The sequence below is a fragment of the Pleurodeles waltl genome, chromosome 10 (genome assembly GCF_031143425.1).
Source record: "Pleurodeles waltl isolate 20211129_DDA chromosome 10, aPleWal1.hap1.20221129, whole genome shotgun sequence".
Lineage (NCBI taxonomy): Eukaryota > Metazoa > Chordata > Amphibia > Caudata > Salamandridae > Pleurodeles > Pleurodeles waltl.
In genome coordinates this window covers 28,208,751-28,226,845 of record NC_090449.1, presented here as the reverse complement: position 1 = coordinate 28,226,845, position 18,095 = coordinate 28,208,751, and the positions used below count along the sequence as shown (strand labels likewise).

At 46.2% G+C, this 18,095-nt stretch overlaps 1 protein-coding gene across 2 annotated transcripts in view; it reads right to left on the bottom strand.

The window, feature by feature from the left end:
* Positions 1–4,132: 4,132 nt before the first annotated feature.
* LOC138260963 (transforming protein RhoA-like) overlaps positions 4,133–18,095 on the bottom strand; it is a 99,809-nt gene continuing 85,846 nt past the window's right edge. For both annotated transcript variants that reach the window (XM_069209520.1, XM_069209519.1), the window contains exon 5: positions 4,133–6,938. In XM_069209520.1, coding sequence (XP_069065621.1) covers positions 6,765–6,938 — 174 coding nt within the window. In that variant the 3' untranslated portion in view covers positions 4,133–6,764. The remainder of the gene's footprint in view (positions 6,939–18,095) is intronic.

Genomic DNA, 18,095 nt, shown 5'->3' with positions numbered 1-18,095 from the left:
GGCTGGATATGCCTAGAACACCACAAAACAAACTTCTCCCTGAGCCCATATAGATGGCTTTGGTGGAGGGACACCTGGGCTACTAGAATTATATTTACTACTTCAGGAGGGAGGTCAAAAGCAGTCAACTGTCTCCACTCAATTTCCAAGCATGGATGTGCAAGCTGTGCAGGCTCATGGCCCCAGGACCCTGCCGGTGTGACAGAAGATCCTCCTGAAAAGGCAGCCAGATCGGAGGACAGATGCTTAAGGCCAGATGTTCTGGGTACTATATTCTCATGGCCAAACTCAGAACCACAACAGAGGCTCAGACCCAGTCATTCCTGAACTTCAGAACTTTCGGCAGGAGATGTAGAGGCAGGAAGAACTACAGGAGTCCTGGCCTCCAATCCAATCAAACAGCATCTCCAAGGGAGAATTGCCAACATGCAAAAGCTTTTGCACTGCGCAGTCGGCAAAAATATATTGAGACAGGGTTCTTATCAGTGATAAAAAAAAAACCAGAGCCACCTCAGAGTGCAGCAGCCATTTGTGGTCCGCTAGGCAATTCCTAGTGTTTTGAGATTCTGCTAGATGTTGTATGCCAAGGTATAGGCCCTGAAGTCCCAGACAGCTCTAGAGGCAATGAGCCTCTTGGCACAGGACCCACAACCCCACCCTACTAGTTGCTGTACCACACAGTGTTGTCCATTAGAACATGTCCACATTCCCCCTTGATAGACAGAAGGAAAGCCTTTATTGCCAAGAAAACAGCCCTAAATCCAACAGGGGTCCGGCCTTCAACTGAAGACTCAAGTCCTTTGATCGTCACCCATCCCACATGGGTTTCCCAACCCAGCAACAATGCATCTGTCACGGCCATTAACAGTAGGTGGGACAGGGAGTGGTGTCTGTCACGGGTCCAAATGGAGTCCTTCAATGGCCACTGCAGGCCTTTTACAGTCACCTCAGGCACATAGATGGAATTGTAGAGGTTTCCTTGGTGAAGAGCCCACTGAGAGTTCAGAGCCCACTGCAGAGCCTGTAACATTGGGAATCATAGCCTTAATATACTGGGCTTGTTGAGGCATAGGAAAGGTTAAAAACAGCACTGTGTCCAGGATGGCCCTGATGAAAGGAAGCTTCTCTGAAGGGGTCAGATGTGAGTTTGGCACGTTCATGGTAAACTGCTGTTCGTTGGATGTGTGGTATGACTGTTTGAGGTTAGTCTGCTTTTAGAAGCCAGTCACTAAGCTACAAGAAAACTAGCATTCCTAAACACCTCAGATGGTGAGCAACCATCATCATCACTTACATGAATACCAGAGGGGCACTGATGAAGGCAAAGGGGAGCATGGAGGGACACACACACACGGGTAATTATGGGGTTGTCAGAAAAGTTTGCACTGATTGACATGAATATACCGCTGTACAGTGTGCTTGATTCATAAACAGAGCCGTCTTAAACGGCGCCGGGGAGCCCAAGTCAAACGCCAATGGCCCCATGGGACCCGCCGGTGCACCAGCAGGGGCCATGGACTGGAAAACGGCATACATTGCATTTAAAAATGCTGCCGGATCTGCTCCTGGAGCTGGGAAAGCAGGATATTGCTGTTCTTGAGCCTGCTGCACATCAGGCTCCTGCGACGCCGGTGAAAACTGAGGGCTACGAGGAGTCACCTCATAGACCAACGGCGCCGGAGATATCTCCGGACTCCTGGGCTGAGGCGTCACAGTAGGGCTCACCTCCCATGTACTTTGGCGTCGAGTAGGAGACCTAGATCGGCTCCGTTCAGACCGGCGCCGAGAGTCATGATGGCTTCGTGAATCATGGTGACGCCGCTTCTTATGGCGAAGCAGGAGACGAAACCCTCTTATGGCCCTTCTTCTTGGCTTTCGCCATGAAAAGCTTAGCCTCTCGTTCTTTTAGAGCCTTAGGGTTCATGCTCTGGCACGACCTACACCCCTTGACGTCGGGCTCAGAGCTAAGACACCAGATACAATCCAAATGTGGATCGGTTACCGACATCCGACCTCCACATTCTTTACAGGGCTTAAAACCCGATTTCTTTGGGGGAGACATTGTAACCACCAAAACACAACAGTAATCAACGAGCCAGGGGAAAAAAAACGTTAGCGTCGAAGGCACAGAAAAAAGGAAACTGACGTAAGCACACCGGCGAGGACCTCTTATTGGCACGGTAACGTCAGACGGAGTCACGTGGAGCCATGCTATTATGATGTCCTCGTCGACGTGGACAGCTAGGAAGAAGACTTTCCGTCGGATGCTGGCACAAGAACGAATTCATAAGGGGAGGAATCCACAGGTAGTTGTATCCATCAGAACATCCATTACCTAAATGCCTCTGTACGTTTTAACTGCTGCGTGGCATAGGTGGAAGTACTTTTGGGATTATTCGAATGGTGAAAGCCTGAATCACCAGGTTCTCTGGTTTTCGGTCCTGTGGAGGGAAGGTAGGTCACCCTGAACTGGCCTGAATCAGCATGCAATATATCTATTGACAGGTGGGCAAGATCCAGGCTTTGCCCAGGTACCCATAAGGGTGTTATAGAGGGTCTCGTTAAATGGAACAAGTGGCTCTGAAGACGTCTGCCCTAGCAGCAGAACCTCAGTAAATACATTAGTCTTAACCTCCACTGAGGGGAGCTGAAGGTCAAGAAAGTCTGCTGCCCTTATGATCACCATAGTGAAAAAGGCAGGTTCCTGCGCAGAGGGATCAAGTGGAGAACTGAGGCCTGGGGCAAGAGATGGGTCAAGGCCTTTGGCCGCCTGGGCGTCCAGGAAAAAATAAATCTTCATCAACATACACTTCCCATCTTCATAGGGCTCTGGGTCTGAAAGAAAGTCTGTGTGGTAGCAGAAACCGGTCAGTCAGAATAAGGTTGTGGAAGAGGTCAAGGTGGGTGCAACTCCGATCGAGGTCACAGTGGATTCACTAGAGTCCAAAAGAAGTATAGGCTCTCCTTCTGGTGGCATCAAAGAAGGGGAAGAGGCGAAGTGCTCCCCATGTAAGTCAGATCGGGAGTCAGCACTAGTAGTCTGGGTAGACCCAGGAGTGGGGTTCAGAGGTGCAGTCTGCATCAGGGACTGGGAATTTAAAGTGAAATAATGACCCTCCCCTCCAACAGCAATGGTCTTGGCACCGCAAATTTGTCTGCGTCCTCAACTTTGATCGGAACCTGGCCTTTGAGGGTGCTTGGTGACGCAGAGTTTGGCCTGGAGGTGCCAGATGGCCTTCAGATTCATTTGAGCGGTTTTGTTACATGACTTCCAAATCATGGCGGGCCAAGACACCACAAAGATACTGTATGGGACGTCACTAACATCTGTTTGAAGCAATCCTTACAGCGCTCGAACTCTGTTAGAGTGAGACGCCTCCTACAACCTGGAAAAAACGATGGGCAATGTTCTGTCAGGTGATTGATATTGAAGAAGCAAGCTCCAGATCTATGTCCTAAGGCTCGAAAAAGATGGACCTGAAGTCGACTTGCAGAGGTGGCAGTTACATTGTAGCCCCAACATCACTTCTGGGGTGGGATGAATGTGACAGTGCCGCATGACACCTACCAGTGCACTAGGGAACTGCTGAGAAAAAAAATCTCCAGATCCACTCTGGCACCAGGTGGTATTCACAAGATGAAGTATCTGTGTTTAAAAGTATCCATGAAAGACCACTTTTTGTAAGGAGGAGGATGTGACACTACAAAAATAGGAAGTTACAGCAGATGCAGATTTCTGAGTCTTGGACAACAAATGGAAAAAAAGAGGAATCAGATGTGGCATTTGTGAGGAATGGAGCTCAACTGCTTACAAGTAAGATGACTGGTGTATTGTCATTTTCTCAAAGCAACCGTGGTCTTCTAAGGCTTTTTCAGGCCCTACCTGTATCACAACACACAGTTGGGAAAGACGAGAGTCGGAGTACAGACCAACATAAAGGAAGTCAAGTGGAAGCAGCCAGTCACAGTGAAATCTAGTTGCTTTAAAAAGCTACCTCCGTTCGTTTTTGAAAGCCTGTAGAAATTTTCCCACGGCCGGCAACACCTCTATTCCCTTTTGTACTAAGACATTAATTCTGTCGGCCTTTGCTAGATGCCCTTGGAAGTGTTTTGAGTTAGCCACACACCAGCCTTTCGTACTAAACATTACTACAAATTTATTACATTATTGTTGTTTTCCAAGTACATTTGAAAGGTAAAGACCACCGTTAGGACACTTGTGGTACAAACTGAGCACATACAAAAACACTTACTGATGGCATTCAGTGAGTACAAGATGAAAGAAGCAACAGATATGCCCTTGTTATCAGAGGTGCTAATGCCTTGCTTAAAAATATATATATATATGTATAATGAGCGATACCTTAAGATAAGAAAAGCGATGGAGGCGAAAGTTTGCATAAGCTGTTGTAACCAGTCTGTTGCACGTCTACGCTGAAGTGGTTGGCTCCCTACCATCGTGTGTGCTGATGTTGTCAGATCTGGAGTAGCCCCATTTTTTCATATAAGGATCAGCCCATTACAGGCTGTCAGCGTTTTTAAAAGATAAATATAACGTAGTAATCATTTTATACAGCAGGAAAATAAACGCCTCATCTTCTGACAAAAAATAATAATATTTGATAAAGGTTTTTCTAGTCCCTTTTTCTGAGGCTGGAGGAGGTGGTAAAGTGAGAGGAAAAACCTACTTGGTTTAAAAACAGTAGATGTGGTTAAAAGCGCGAAAATATTTTGCTGAAGTGCTGCGTGCAGTCTGGATTCAAGATGTGGCTGTTTCTGAAGGCGTGGCCAGATTCCTACCCTTGTTTCTATCTCTTAATGAGAAACATAACAAGAGAATCATGTGCCTTTCAACTGAAAACGAATACCTTTTAACTACATTTCACAAATGGGTTCGACCCCTCTCGGCAGAAGGATTACAGGGAAAGTGAAAACTAATTTGGCACAAATTACCCAATAATCCAGGCCACCACAAACTTCCTTTTCTAAAATGAGATGGGAGAAGAAGAGTGCCACAAGAGCAACAGTGTCTCAGAAATCATGGCCTGCATGCCATAGGATTTAAGTCACTTAGGCATTACTTCACTCAGCTCTCAAAGAAAACCCATAGTATTCTGCACCAGCTATTCTAGTTGGTTGTGATGCATGTGCAAATCCATGCTAGCAGTCATATCCCTCGATGCCATCTACGGTAATCATGGTGGAAGGTTTGAGTGTTCTGCACTGCATTGGATCACTACACAAGCGTGTGAAGAGTGCAACATAAAACTGCCCTCATCAAATGTATTTCCACTCACTGCCTTGCTACGTAGCTTCAGAAATGTGAGAATGCCCTTGTCAGCTACACAGTCGAGATTGCCAACTTCTGAACAGATTCAAAAGGCTGCAGTTGTGTTAACGACACTGAAAACTGAAGCAGAGCTACGCTCACGGAATCCCGTCAACAGGCCTAAATGCCTTGTGTACGGTGGGACTAGTAGCCCATGTTACACTGTGGAAGTTAGACGTCTGGAGTCCCCTGAGCGAAAAGATTGGCGTAGAATACACTGATAGAGTCAAGATGTGAAGAAGAAATAAGCATTTCCTGTCAATTGTGTGCTATATTTATAGACTTGTTAAAGACAGAAACATTTTTTTGTTACAGTGGAAAAATAGTCAGGGAAAAGTTACAATCTTTCATTGAACACAGTATATAAAAGACTTTCAAAAGTCTGGTCGCATTTGGACATGTTTTGTGGCTTCTCTCTAATTACCCCTCCCTCCCTTCTCCCTCTTTCATTCTGCCATAAACTAGAGACGCATATTACACTCGAAAATAGTAGCCCAACCCCAGAGCTGGTTCTATCTGGCTATTAGAATAAACAAAAGTTTCTCGTTGCTGCAGCCCAGCTATCAAGGGCCAATGTCTTTTCCAACCAAGTTGTAGAACAGCCAGCAAACATTCAATAAACTGGTTCGGGTACACAGTTGAGGGAGAAAGGGATGTTAACAGGGGCAACAGGAAAGTGTTACTTATCACCGGAGATCACAGTGTTGACTTCTGAAGAAAAGACCTTTGGTCTCCCATATTGGAGAAGGCATTACCGAGGCACTAAGTGTTTCCCCAGCCAATTGGCCATATGCTCAAAATGTGTGCACTGCTAGGGGGCAGGTGGAAGGGAAAACGAAACCCTTCGACTTTAAGGGTGCAGCTTTGGTGGTGCCATTTGTACAGCATGTGTGATGGTTATCAAGTGTTGAGAGAAAGCTGGATTTCATTTTTCAACAACCCTCCCATGATAGTTGACGTTTACATGACAAGCCCCTCCACGTTACTCTAATTATACAGAAGGATTTCTCTCTTCATATCTTATGTTTTCTTTTTTTTAAAAAAAAGGCAAAAAACAACACAAACAGGCCTGGCTAATCAACCATAGTGTGAAGAAAAGCCTTGTGGGATGTTGACAATTTTCCATAAATCATAAGAAAAATAACATAAAAACCCTACAACACCCCAAATTAGACTCCTCTCTTCATAAACAATAATCCCGATTGGCCAAATCACACAGAAAAGTTGGTCTTGGGAAAAGGAATCAATCGGCACGGACGCTCGGTCGTTGCCATCCTGTTGGTCTCAAGTTCTTTTGGTGGTTCACTCCATCCGGGCCTCTCCTAAGCACCCATCGTGTGGAGAGAGAAAATGAATCTGTCTGAAAGAGTGGACACTTTAGAGAGGGAAAGAGGAGCTGGTAGACTGAATGGCTCATTTCTCATCAGCTTCCTCTTTACAGCAGCTGGCAAGTGTTCTTCTTGCGCCCACGCTTGGCCTGCAGGGCAGCTCTAGTAGCCATCTCAAACACCTCTCTCACGCCGTCCTTTGTCTTGGCAGAGCACTCCAGGTAGCCAAAGGCGCTAATCCGGTTGGCCATGTCCCGCCCTTCCTCAGGCTTAACAGGCTCCTGGTTTTTGAAATACGAAGGGGAGATAAAGGATGCAAGATTAAAAATTGGGAAAACACATAAGTAAATCAAAACAACTGAAAAATATTCAGTTTCTGCTGTAAAGAAAGCATAACAGGATTTCAGTGCTTCCTCAGTTTGCGGGGAAACAATATTGAACACAGACATCAAGAAATATCTATTTTACCAGCTTAACAAGTAAAATTAAACAACTGGAAACAATTCTTCTAATCTTTTTTGATTTCACTCTAAACAAAAGGGAACCACTTTCAAATGGGTTAGTCTTTATATCTGGCAATCTATGTGGGACTGCTCCTACATGACAACACTCGATAAAAGCTCTACTTACACATCTGTTGGTACCCAGATCACTTTAGTTGTAACTACACACACTTTGATTGTTATTAACAGCACCAGGACCTAAAGCAAAGCAGGCACTAAGGAGGAAAGTTGCCCATATGTGTAGGAAGCTGGCCTGGTGTGTGGCGAGCACCTATGGTGTTCTCACCTTATAGCAGGCCCAGGTATCCCCTCTTAGTGAAGTGTAGGCAGTGTCTAGAAGCCAGGCTCTCTAGAGGTAGCTGTGGATGAGCAGCCAAGGCTTATCTAGGAGACATGCAAAGCTCATGCAACACCACTTATAGTCATACAGTACCTACACACACACAAAAGAAACACAGTGTTACAAAATGAAAATGTCACTTACCCAGTGTACATCTGTTCGTGGCATCAGTCGCTGTAGATTAGCATGTTTTGCATAGCTCGCCATCTGGTGTTGGGTCGGAGTGTTACAAGTTGTTTTTCTTCGAAGAAGTCTTTCGAGTCACGGGACCGAGTGACTCCTCCTTTTGTCTCCATTGCGCATGGGCGTCGACTCCATCTTCGATTGTTTTTCCCCGCAGAGGGTGAGGTAGGAGTTGTATTGTAGTAATAGTGCCCATGCAATGGAGTGACTAAGTATGTACCTATTTAAGGTTAAAATAATATATATACAAATAGTTGAAGGTAGCTTCCGAACTGCTACAGGCTCCCGGGGAGGCGGGTGGGCACATGCGAATCTACAGCGACTGATGCCACGAACAGATGTACACTGGGTAAGTGACATTTTCAGTTCGATGGCATCTGTCGCTGTAGATACGCATGTTTTGCATAGACTAGTAAGCAGTTATCTCCCCAAAGCGGTGGCTCAGCCTGTAGGAGTGGGAGTAGTCTGAAACAATGTTCTTAATACGGCTTGACCTACTGTGGCTTGTTGTGCGGATAACACGTCTACACAGTAGTGCTTGGTGAATGTGTGAGGTGTAGACCATGTGGCTGCCTTACGTATTTCTTGCATTGGGATGTTTCCTAGAAAGGCCATGGTAGCACCTTTCTTTCTGGTTGAGTGTGCCCTTGGTGTAATGGGCAGTTGTCGTTTAGCTTTAAGGTAGCAGATTTGGATGCATTTGACTATCCATCTGGCTATACCTTGTTTTGATATTGGGTTTCCTGCATGAGGTTTTTGGAATGCAATAAATAGCTGTTTAGTTTTCCTGATGCTCTTTGTTCTGTCAATGTAATACATTAATGCTCTTTTGACATCTAAAGTATGTAGTGCCCTCTCAGCTACGGAATCTGGCTGTGGGAAGAACACTGGAAGTTCCACTGTTTGATTTAGATGGAACGGTGAAATAACTTTTGGTAGAAATTTAGGATTAGTCCTTAGGACGACCTTATTTTTGTGTAGTTGTATAAAAGGTTCTTGTATTGTAAACGCCTGAATCTCGCTTACTCTTCTTAGAGAGGTAATGGCGATGAGAAATGCAACCTTCCATGTTAGGAACTGTATTTCGCAGGAGTGCATGGGTTCAAAAGGTGGACCCATAAGTCTAGTTAAGACAACATTTAGGTTCCATGAAGGAACAGGTGGTGTTCTTGGTGGAATAATTCTTTTAAGGCCCTCCATGAATGCTTTAATGACTGGTATCCTATATAGGGAAGTTGAATAGGTAGGCTGCAGGTATGCAGATATTGCTGCAAGGTGTATTTTAATGGAAGAGAAAGCTAGGTTAGATTTTTGTAAGTGAAGCAAGTAACCCACTACATGTTTTGGGGTTGCGTGTAATGGTTGGATTTGATTAATATGGCAGTAGCAAACAAACCTCTTCCATTTACTGGCATAGCAGTGCCTGGTGGATGGCCTTCTGGCTTGCTTTATGACTTCCATACATTCTTGGGTAAGTTGTAAGTGTCCGAATTCTAGGATTTCAGGAGCCAGATTGCTAGATTCAGCGATGCTGGATCTGGGTGTCTGATCGTTTGGTTGTGTTGTGTTAACAGATCCGGCCTGTTGGGCAGTTTGATGTGGGGTACTACTGATAGGTCTAGCAGCGTTGTGTACCAGGGTTGCCTTGCCCAAGTTGGTGCTATTAATATGAGTTTGAGTTTGTTTTGACTGAGTTTGTTTACCAGATAAGGAAGGAGAGGGAGAGGAGGAAAAGCGTAGGCAAATATCCCTGACCAGTTGATCCATAGGGCATTGCCGTGAGACTGCCTGTGTGGGTATCTGGATGCGAAGTTTTGGCATTTTGCGTTCTCTTTTGTCGCAAACAAGTCTATTTGAGGTGTTCCCCAGAGCGTGAAGTAAGTGTTCAGAATTTGGGGGTGAATTTCCCATTCGTGGACCTGTTGGTGATCTCGAGAGAGATTGTCTGCGAGTTGATTCTGAATTCCTGGGATAAATTGTGCTATTTGGCGAATTTGGTTGTGAATTGCCCAACGCCATATCTTTTGTGCCAGCAGGCTCAATTGCGTTGAGTGCGTCCCCCCTTGTTTGTTTAGATAATACATTGTTGTCATGTTGTCTGTTTTGACGAGAATGTATTTGTGAACTATTATTGGTTGAAAAGCCTTTAGTGCTTGAAAAACTGCTAGCAGTTCTAGGTGATTTATATGCAGTTTTGTTTGATGTACGTTCCATTGTCCTTGTATGCTGTGTTGATCGAGGTGTGCTCCCCACCCTGTCATGGAAGCATCTGTTGTTATTACGTATTGTGGCACTGGGTCTTGGAAAGGCCGCCCTTTGTTTAAATTTATATTGTTCCACCATAGAAGCGAGAGGTAAGTTTGGCGGTCTATTAACACCAGATCTGTAAGGTGACCCTGTGCTTGTGACCACTGTGATGCTAGGCACTGTTGTAGGGGCCTCATGTGCAGTCTTGCGTTTGGGACAATGGCTATGCATGAAGACATCATGCCTAGGAGTTGTAATATCATCTTTGCTTGTATTTTCTGTGTTGGATACATGCATTGTATGATGTTGTTGAAATTTTGAATTCTTTGTGGGCTTGGAGTGGCTACTCCTATTGTTGTGTTTATTATGGCTCCTAGGTATTGTTGTACCTTGCGCGGCAGAATGTTGGATTTTGCGAAGTTGACTGTGAACCCTAGTTTGTAGAGGGTTTGTATGATTTGATTTGTGTGGTGTGAGCACGTTATTAACGAATGGGTCTTGATTAGCCAGTCGTCTAGATACGGGAATACATGTATTTGCTGCCTTCTGATGTGTGCAGCGACTACTGCTAGACATTTGGTAAAGACACTTGGTGCGGTTGTTAAACCGAAAGGCAGTACCTTGAATTGGTAGTGTATTCCTTTGAATACAAACCTTAGGTATTTCCTGTGCGATGGATGTATTGGTATATGGAAATACGCGTCTCTGAGGTCTAATGTTGTCATGTAGTCGTGTAGTTTCAGCAATGGTAACACTTCTTGTAGTGTGACCATGTGAAAGTGGTCTGATTTGATGTATGTGTTTAGTATTCTTAGGTCTAGGATTGGTCTTAGCGTTTTGTCCTTCTTTGGTATTAAGAAGTACAGTGAATAAACTCCTGTGTTTATTTGTGTGTTTGGTACTAACTCGATTGCGTTCTTTTGCAATAGTGCTTGAACTTCTATCTCCAGGAGCTCGGAATGATGTTTTGATAAATTTTGTGCTCTTGGTGGTATGTTTGGAGGGAATTGTAGAAATTCTATGCAATAACCATTTTGGATAATTGCTAGAACCCAAGTGTCTGTAGTGATTTCCTCCCATGCTTTGTAATAATGACCTATTCTTCCCCCCACTGGTGTTGTGTGGAGGGGGTGAGTGACATGTGAGTCACTGCTTAGTTGTAGGGGTTTTGGGGCTTTGAAATTTTCCCCTATTCCTAGGGAATTGCCCTCCTCTATATTGGCCCCGAAAGCCTCCCCTGTACTGTCCCTGGTAACTGGATGGTGTTGCCTGTGAGGTGCTGGCTTGTGTGGCCTGACCCCGAAACCCCCCTCTAAAGGTTGTTTTGCGGAAGGTGCTGTAATTTCCTCTGCTCTGCGGGGAGTAGAGTGCGCCCATGGCTTTAGCAGTGTCCGTGTCCTTTTTAAGTTTCTCAATCGCCGTGTCCACTTCTGGACCGAACAGTTCTTTTTCGTTGAATGGCATATTGAGAACTGCCTGCTGAATCTCTGGTTTAAACCCAGACGTTCGTAGCCATGCATGCCTTCTGATGGTCACAGATGTATTTATTGTTCTTGCAGCTGTGTCTGCTGCGTCCATGGAGGAGCGTATCTGGTTGTTTGAAATGTTCTGTCCTTCTTCAACCACTTGCTTTGCCCTCTTTTGTAGGTCTTTGGGTAGATGTTCAATGAGATGTTGCATCTCATCCCAATGGGCTCTGTCATAGCGCGCAAGAAGTGCCTGTGAGTTAGCGATGCGCCACTGGTTTGCAGCTTGTGCTGCGACTCTCTTTCCAGCTGCATCGAACTTGCGGCTTTCCTTATCTGGGGGTGGTGCGTCCCCAGATGTGTGGGAGTTGGCCCTTTTCCTAGCTGCTCCTACAACGACAGAATCTGGTGGCAGCTGTGAAGTTATGAAAATAGGGTGTGTAGGAGGCGCTTTATACTTTTTTTCCACCCTTGGTGTGATTGCCCTACTTTTGACCGGCTCCTTAAAGATGTCTTTTGCGTGCCGAAGCATACCAGGGAGCATAGGCAGGCTTTGGTAGGAGCTGTGGGTGGCAGAGAGGGTGTTGAATAGAAAGTCATCCTCGACTTGTTCTGAGTGGAGGCTTACATTGTGGAATTGTGCTGCTCTAGCCACCACCTGAGAATATGCAGTACTGTCCTCTGGTGGTGATGGCTTTGTAGGGTATGCCTCCGGACTGTTATCTGACACAGGGGCGTCGTATAAGTCCCATGCGTCCTGATCCTGGTCACCTTGGCTCATGGTGGTGTGAGCTGGGGAGTGTGATGGAGCTTGTGCTGGTGAAACGTTGAAACGTAACCCTTTTCACCATTTTTGTTTGTGGTGTTTGGTCAGTTTGAAATTCCAGTCTTCTCTTTCTCCTAATAGGGGGAAGGGTGCTTATCTTTCCTGTCCCCTGCTGTATAAAAATACGTTTCTGCGTATGGTCTACATCGGTGGATTGCAGGTCTTCCTCAAACCTATGCTTTCGCATTTGGGAGGTCATTGATTGCTCTTCGGTATAAGAGCCTGAAACTGGGTCGGTTGCAGGTTGTTTCGGCACCGAAACCCTGTCTGCATCTTTTTTCGGCTCCGAGGTGGCTTTTTTCTTTTTCGGAGTCGAAACATCTCGGCGTCGATCTTCATCGGTGCCGCTGTCTCGGCGTCGAGCCGTGTCTACACCGCTATCTCGGTGTCGATGTATGTCTCCAGCACTTTCTCGGTCCCGAGAAGGCTGCGTGCCGGTGTCTCGACCGGAGTCGGACGGTCTCGGCACTGATTGGGCCTTTTTCGGTGCTGACGGTCGGTCACCGAATTTATGGGTGGAGCCATGGCCTGGTGGCAGTGGCGTCCCCTGGGCCTTGACAATCTTCTTATGCGTGGTTTTCGACGTCTTACTCACGGTTCGTGGATCGTCGAATTCCTCGGAGTCCGATTCGTGTATCGAAAAGGTTTCTTCCTCTTCCTGTACCTCGAACTCTCGGTGCGCTGTCGGCGTGGACGCCATTTGAAGTCTTCTTGCTCGACGGTCTCGGAGTGTTTTTCGGGACCGGAACGCACGACAGGCCTCGCAGGTGTCTTCACTGTGCTCAGGTGATAGGCACAGGTTACAGACTAAGTGTTGGTCTGAATAGGGGTATTTTTTGTGGCATTTGGGACAGAAACGGAACGGGGTCCGTTCCATCGGCGTTCTTCTACACGCGGTCGGGCCGAGCAGGCCCCGACGGGGATCGAAAACTACCCCGAAGGGCTCCGGAGCTCTTCGATCTTCGATGCGGTGTTGATTCTGACTACGCCGATCCCGAACGCAACAATACCGACGAAAATCTTCAGAAATTTAGCTGTTTTTCCGTTCCGAAACTCGGAGCGACAGGAACACGTCCGAACCCGATGGCGGAAAAAAACAATCGAAGATGGAGTCGACGCCCATGCGCAATGGAGACAAAAGGAGGAGTCACTCGGTCCCGTGACTCGAAAGACTTCTTCGAAGAAAAACAACTTGTAACACTCCGACCCAACACCAGATGGCGAGCTATGCAAAACATGCGTATCTACAGCGACAGATGCCATCGAACATAACGGTACTTTACTTTAGTGACACAAATACTAAAATACTACGTAGGCAATACTCTACCAACAGGTGAGTAAACACACTATTATACACCTTTCTAATCAGGAATGGGCATAGAAAGCAATAGAAAGCAGTGAAATGTCGGTAAACAATAGAGAGCCTGGGGAAGACCAAAACATTTACTAAAAAAATGGCATGGAAAGGTCAGACCTGCATCCAGATAAGTGGAATCTGTAGAGAGGGGCTGGAGGAACTAGGAACCCCAAAAGGTAAGTACCAAAATGCTCCCCCCCCCAGCAACCAAGAGAGAAGAGGCAAGTACCTGTTTGTTCCCAAACCCACAAAGAAACTTTGTGAGAGGACTGTGCAACACCCAAGCAAGATTGCAAGAAACAGAAGATGGATCCTGACTGAAAAGGACCTGCAAATGAAGGGGACCAAGTCTAGTTCCAGTAGGAGCCCCTACCCACCCTTCTGGAGGTGCAGGACGTGGTCGGCGTGAAGACCAGGAGTCAGCTATGCAGCAGAGGAGCAAAGGAAGAGTTCCATAAGTGATGGAGTCAATGTCCCACGTTGGAAGAAGAGTTGCAGTCCATCAGTGGTGTGGAAAAACCACCAACAAGCCTTGGCACAGGCAAGAGTTGCACAAGACGATTTTCAGAGCTGCTGGAGACCAGGAAGGTCCAAGGGGACTCAACCCACGGTGGGGAGTCCCAGGCGACCCTCAGCAGTCAGGAGAGAAAGAAGTCGTGGATGCAGCCCCCACAGGCAGCAGACATAGAAGTTGCAGCAGGGCCCACTCAGCACACATGGAAAAGAGTCCCACGTCACTGGAGCAGCAGGCAAGAGACCACACACAGCAGGGAAGAGTGCTGGAGGCCAGGGCTACATGGAGCCTGAAGGTCCCATGGAAGAAGAGCCAACAAGCCTTGGTAGCTGCAAGAGTTGTGGTGCACAGGGGTACTTGTCCTGCAAGGAGAAGCAAAGACTCACCACCTCCAAAGTTGGACAGCTGGTAGAGGGGACCACTAAGGACCACCACCTGTGCTGCAGGATCAACACGGAACTGCAGGAGAGAGGACCCACGCAGCCGGTCATCATTGCAGTTGGTGTCTGCAGAAGCAGGGGAGTGACTCTCTCACTCCAATGGAGATTCCTTCTTGGTGCAGACTCAAGACTTGCAGCCCTCAGAGGTTGCCCAGCCGGGGAAATGTTGCGGTTACTGAAAGGAGCCGGAGAAACAATGTTGCAGAGTGAACTTGTTGCTGGAGGTGCAGATTGTAGGTTCTTGTGAAGTCCAGTTGCGGTTCCAAGGGCCAGAAGTCGAAGTAAACGTTGCAGAGGTGTCCTGCTGCAATCGTGCACGTCAAATCTAATTACCCACAGAGGAAGGAGACCCCCTTTTAGGGCTATATAGGGACTGCTCACCTAGCAGGGTGACCACCTATCAGGAGGAGGCTGCGACGTCACCTGCCTGACCTGGTCATTCAGATGCTCCCGGAGGCCTCTGCCCACCTTGGATTCAAGATGGCAGAATCAAGTGGCCACCTGGAGGAGCTCGGGGCACCACCCCCGGGGTGGGGATGGACAGGGGGGTGGTTACTCCCTTTTCTATTTTCCAGTTTCATGGCAGAGCAGGAACTGGAGGTCCCTGAACCGGTGCACACTGGTTTATGCAAGGACGACACCAAATGTGCCCTTCAAGGCATACCAGTGGTTTGGGGAGGCTACTTGTCTGTAGGATGGCAGCAGCATCGACTGTCTGGGAAAACCCTGCAAACTGGTAGGAGCAAAGCTGGGGGTCCTCTAAGGAGAGTGCATGACCAATACTGGGGTATGATTCCGACATGTTTGATACCAAACATGCCTAGGTTTGGAGTTACCATTATGTAGCTGGACTGAGTAGTGACATATGCCCAGTACACGAGTAAAATGGCATCCCAGCACGCATGAAGTCCAGGAAAATGAGACTGGAGTTTGTGGGGGGCACCTCTGCTCATGCAGGAGTGCTCACACACAGATACTTGCACCCTGACCTCTGGGCTAGGAGGGCCTGCCATAGGAGTGACTTGCTGCAGTGACCTGTAGTGAAAGGGTACGTGCACCTATTCACGCATGCTGCAATGGCAGGCCTGCAGGCACATTTTGCATGGGCTCCCGTGGGTGGCATAATACACGCTGCAGCCCATGGGGATCCCCTGGTGGAGCAATGCCTTGGTTACCTAGGTACCATATACTAGTGACTTATAGAGGGCACCAGTATGCGAACTGTAGGGTGTACTAAGTCAGGGACAACCAAATTTAGAGGGAGAGAGCAGTCATTAGGGTCCTGGTTAGCAGGATCCCAGTAAACACAGCCAAAACACACTGACAGCAGGCAAAAAGTGGGGTTAACCCAGTGCTTAATTTGTGCTTCTTGTTTCCGGTGCTGACCACTGGCACTTATTTTTGAGGGCCGGGGCTGCTTCTTCTGACTCAAGCATTTACTGCGAGCAAAAGACACATATTGGAAAGACGGATGAAGGGAAAAACGAAAAAGCGTCACAAAGAGAGAAAGCAGAAAGCTGCAAGAGTGAGCTGAAGGGAAAGGGAGTGGCCTTATATGGATTGAAGAGGCCCAAGATGGCTTCAGGATTAAGCTGCCTGAGTATTCCGTGTTCACACATTTCATTGCAGCAGCCGCGTATTGGAGGAGGGCTTTGGGCACCGGCAGCTTTTTATTTACAAATTAAGCACCGGGTTAACCATGCCAAAAAGAGGGTACTTTCCTACGATATGCATGAACAATCAGTTGCGGCAGATAACAAGAGCTCTAATATTTTGTCTTTTCAGTACAAGTTTGCAAGTTAAGTTCAACCCGACAGTTCTGCTCTCATGCAGTCTCTCCTTTTGTACAAATACATAGATTGTGTAGCTATTTCACCTAGCAGGTGATAATATTTCAATGGGTTGGGTTCATGAGTTACAACCCCACTCTTGATCCATTTCTCAAGAAAATTGTTTTCATTATATGGGATTTGTTTCTACGATGAGCACAGTTCACTTACATACTGCAGAGTAAGCTCACAATTTTACATTGGTCAAATGACATTTTTTATTGCTTTTAAATTTGCCTGGTCATTGAGAGTGATCACTGCTGTTTACACAACCACAAATATAGGGGAACAGATCGTCATGAGCAGTTTCCAGAACACTGGCAGTCCAAATCAGTAATGCAAGACAGAAACTGACCTAAAACAACTGACACTGCACTGCATAATGGGAATGCTGGAAGCCTCTGGAGTTCCTTAAAGCCTGTTAAAGGCTCCATTTTCCCTTTTCTGTGAAGGAGGACTGGGGAAGGGTTAATAGTCAATTTGGTATACTTTTTATAGAGAGACATTTTCCTTTTGTAGGCACGTTTTCTTAGTAAAAATAGTTTTTAAATGTGGCGTTCTGTAAATCCTGCACATGCTCCGACATATTTTACTGTTTATGAATTCAGAGAGAAAAGCCACGACAGGGAACTAGGATTACAGTAATTAATTTTTATTTTTCTCTTAAGGGATGCTTTCTGACATGCATCAACAGTCAAATTACGTTCAACCATATAAGGTTCCATGGATGATAGCGGAGATGTAAAGAGTTTACTGAGCACAAAAGTTGTATAACTATGCAGTAAAGCTTGGCAAATGTGTGTAGTGATTTTCACATTGCTGCTTTGCATACCTATGGGATCAGTCTATTCTGCATCACAGCAATGGTAGCTGCTTTGGCACGTGTAGAATGATCCTTAGGCTTACCCAGAAGCGGGTAGTTAGCCTTTGGTATCAAGTGAACATGTAAGGAACCATCCATCTAGCCAGCTATCTATCCATCTAGGTAACTATAGTTTGTTTTGAAGAATTCTAATTCCTTGCTGACTACACCATAATTTATGAAAAACTGTCCAAGGGATTTGGTCTTATCAAAGTAGTGTCTCAGAGCGCTGTTAACATCCAAGGTATTACGTGATCTTTCTGGAGGGGCTGAATGACCTATAAATGAAAACTGGCTGAGGGAGCAGTTTGACTGATGAAAATCTGGAATCTCCTTGGGCAGGGAAGAAGGATAACCTCTTAAGGAAACCATGTTATTGTGGAAAACAGATACAGTTCCTTCAAACACAGAGCATAAAATTTACTCTTCTTGTTGACATTATAGGTACATGAAAATGCCACTTTTCATGAAATATGCTGTAAATCTGCCTTGTGCATGGTTTCACAATAGAGACCCATTAGCTTTGAAAGTACAATGGTAAGTTGCCAAAGAGGAGATGAGCTCCTGACATGGGTAAATAATTTCCTTAGGCCCTCAATAAATCCTACAGAGACTTGTTAAAAACAGAAAAGAGATGAGAACTGAAGGTCACATTTTGCTAAGTAAAGAAGATAATGTACTCTACACTCCGCTTGACACGTTCTTGGGTCCAGCTGGTTCTAAATGCTTCTTCTATTTTATACTACAGGCACTGCAAGTTGGAGGTCTTTTGCCTACTTCAGTACTTTCATGTGATCATCTGTCAGATTTAAGTGGCTTCGTTGTAGGTACTCGGGAGTCAAGTTCACAGAGTTCAGATGCGGATGGAAAG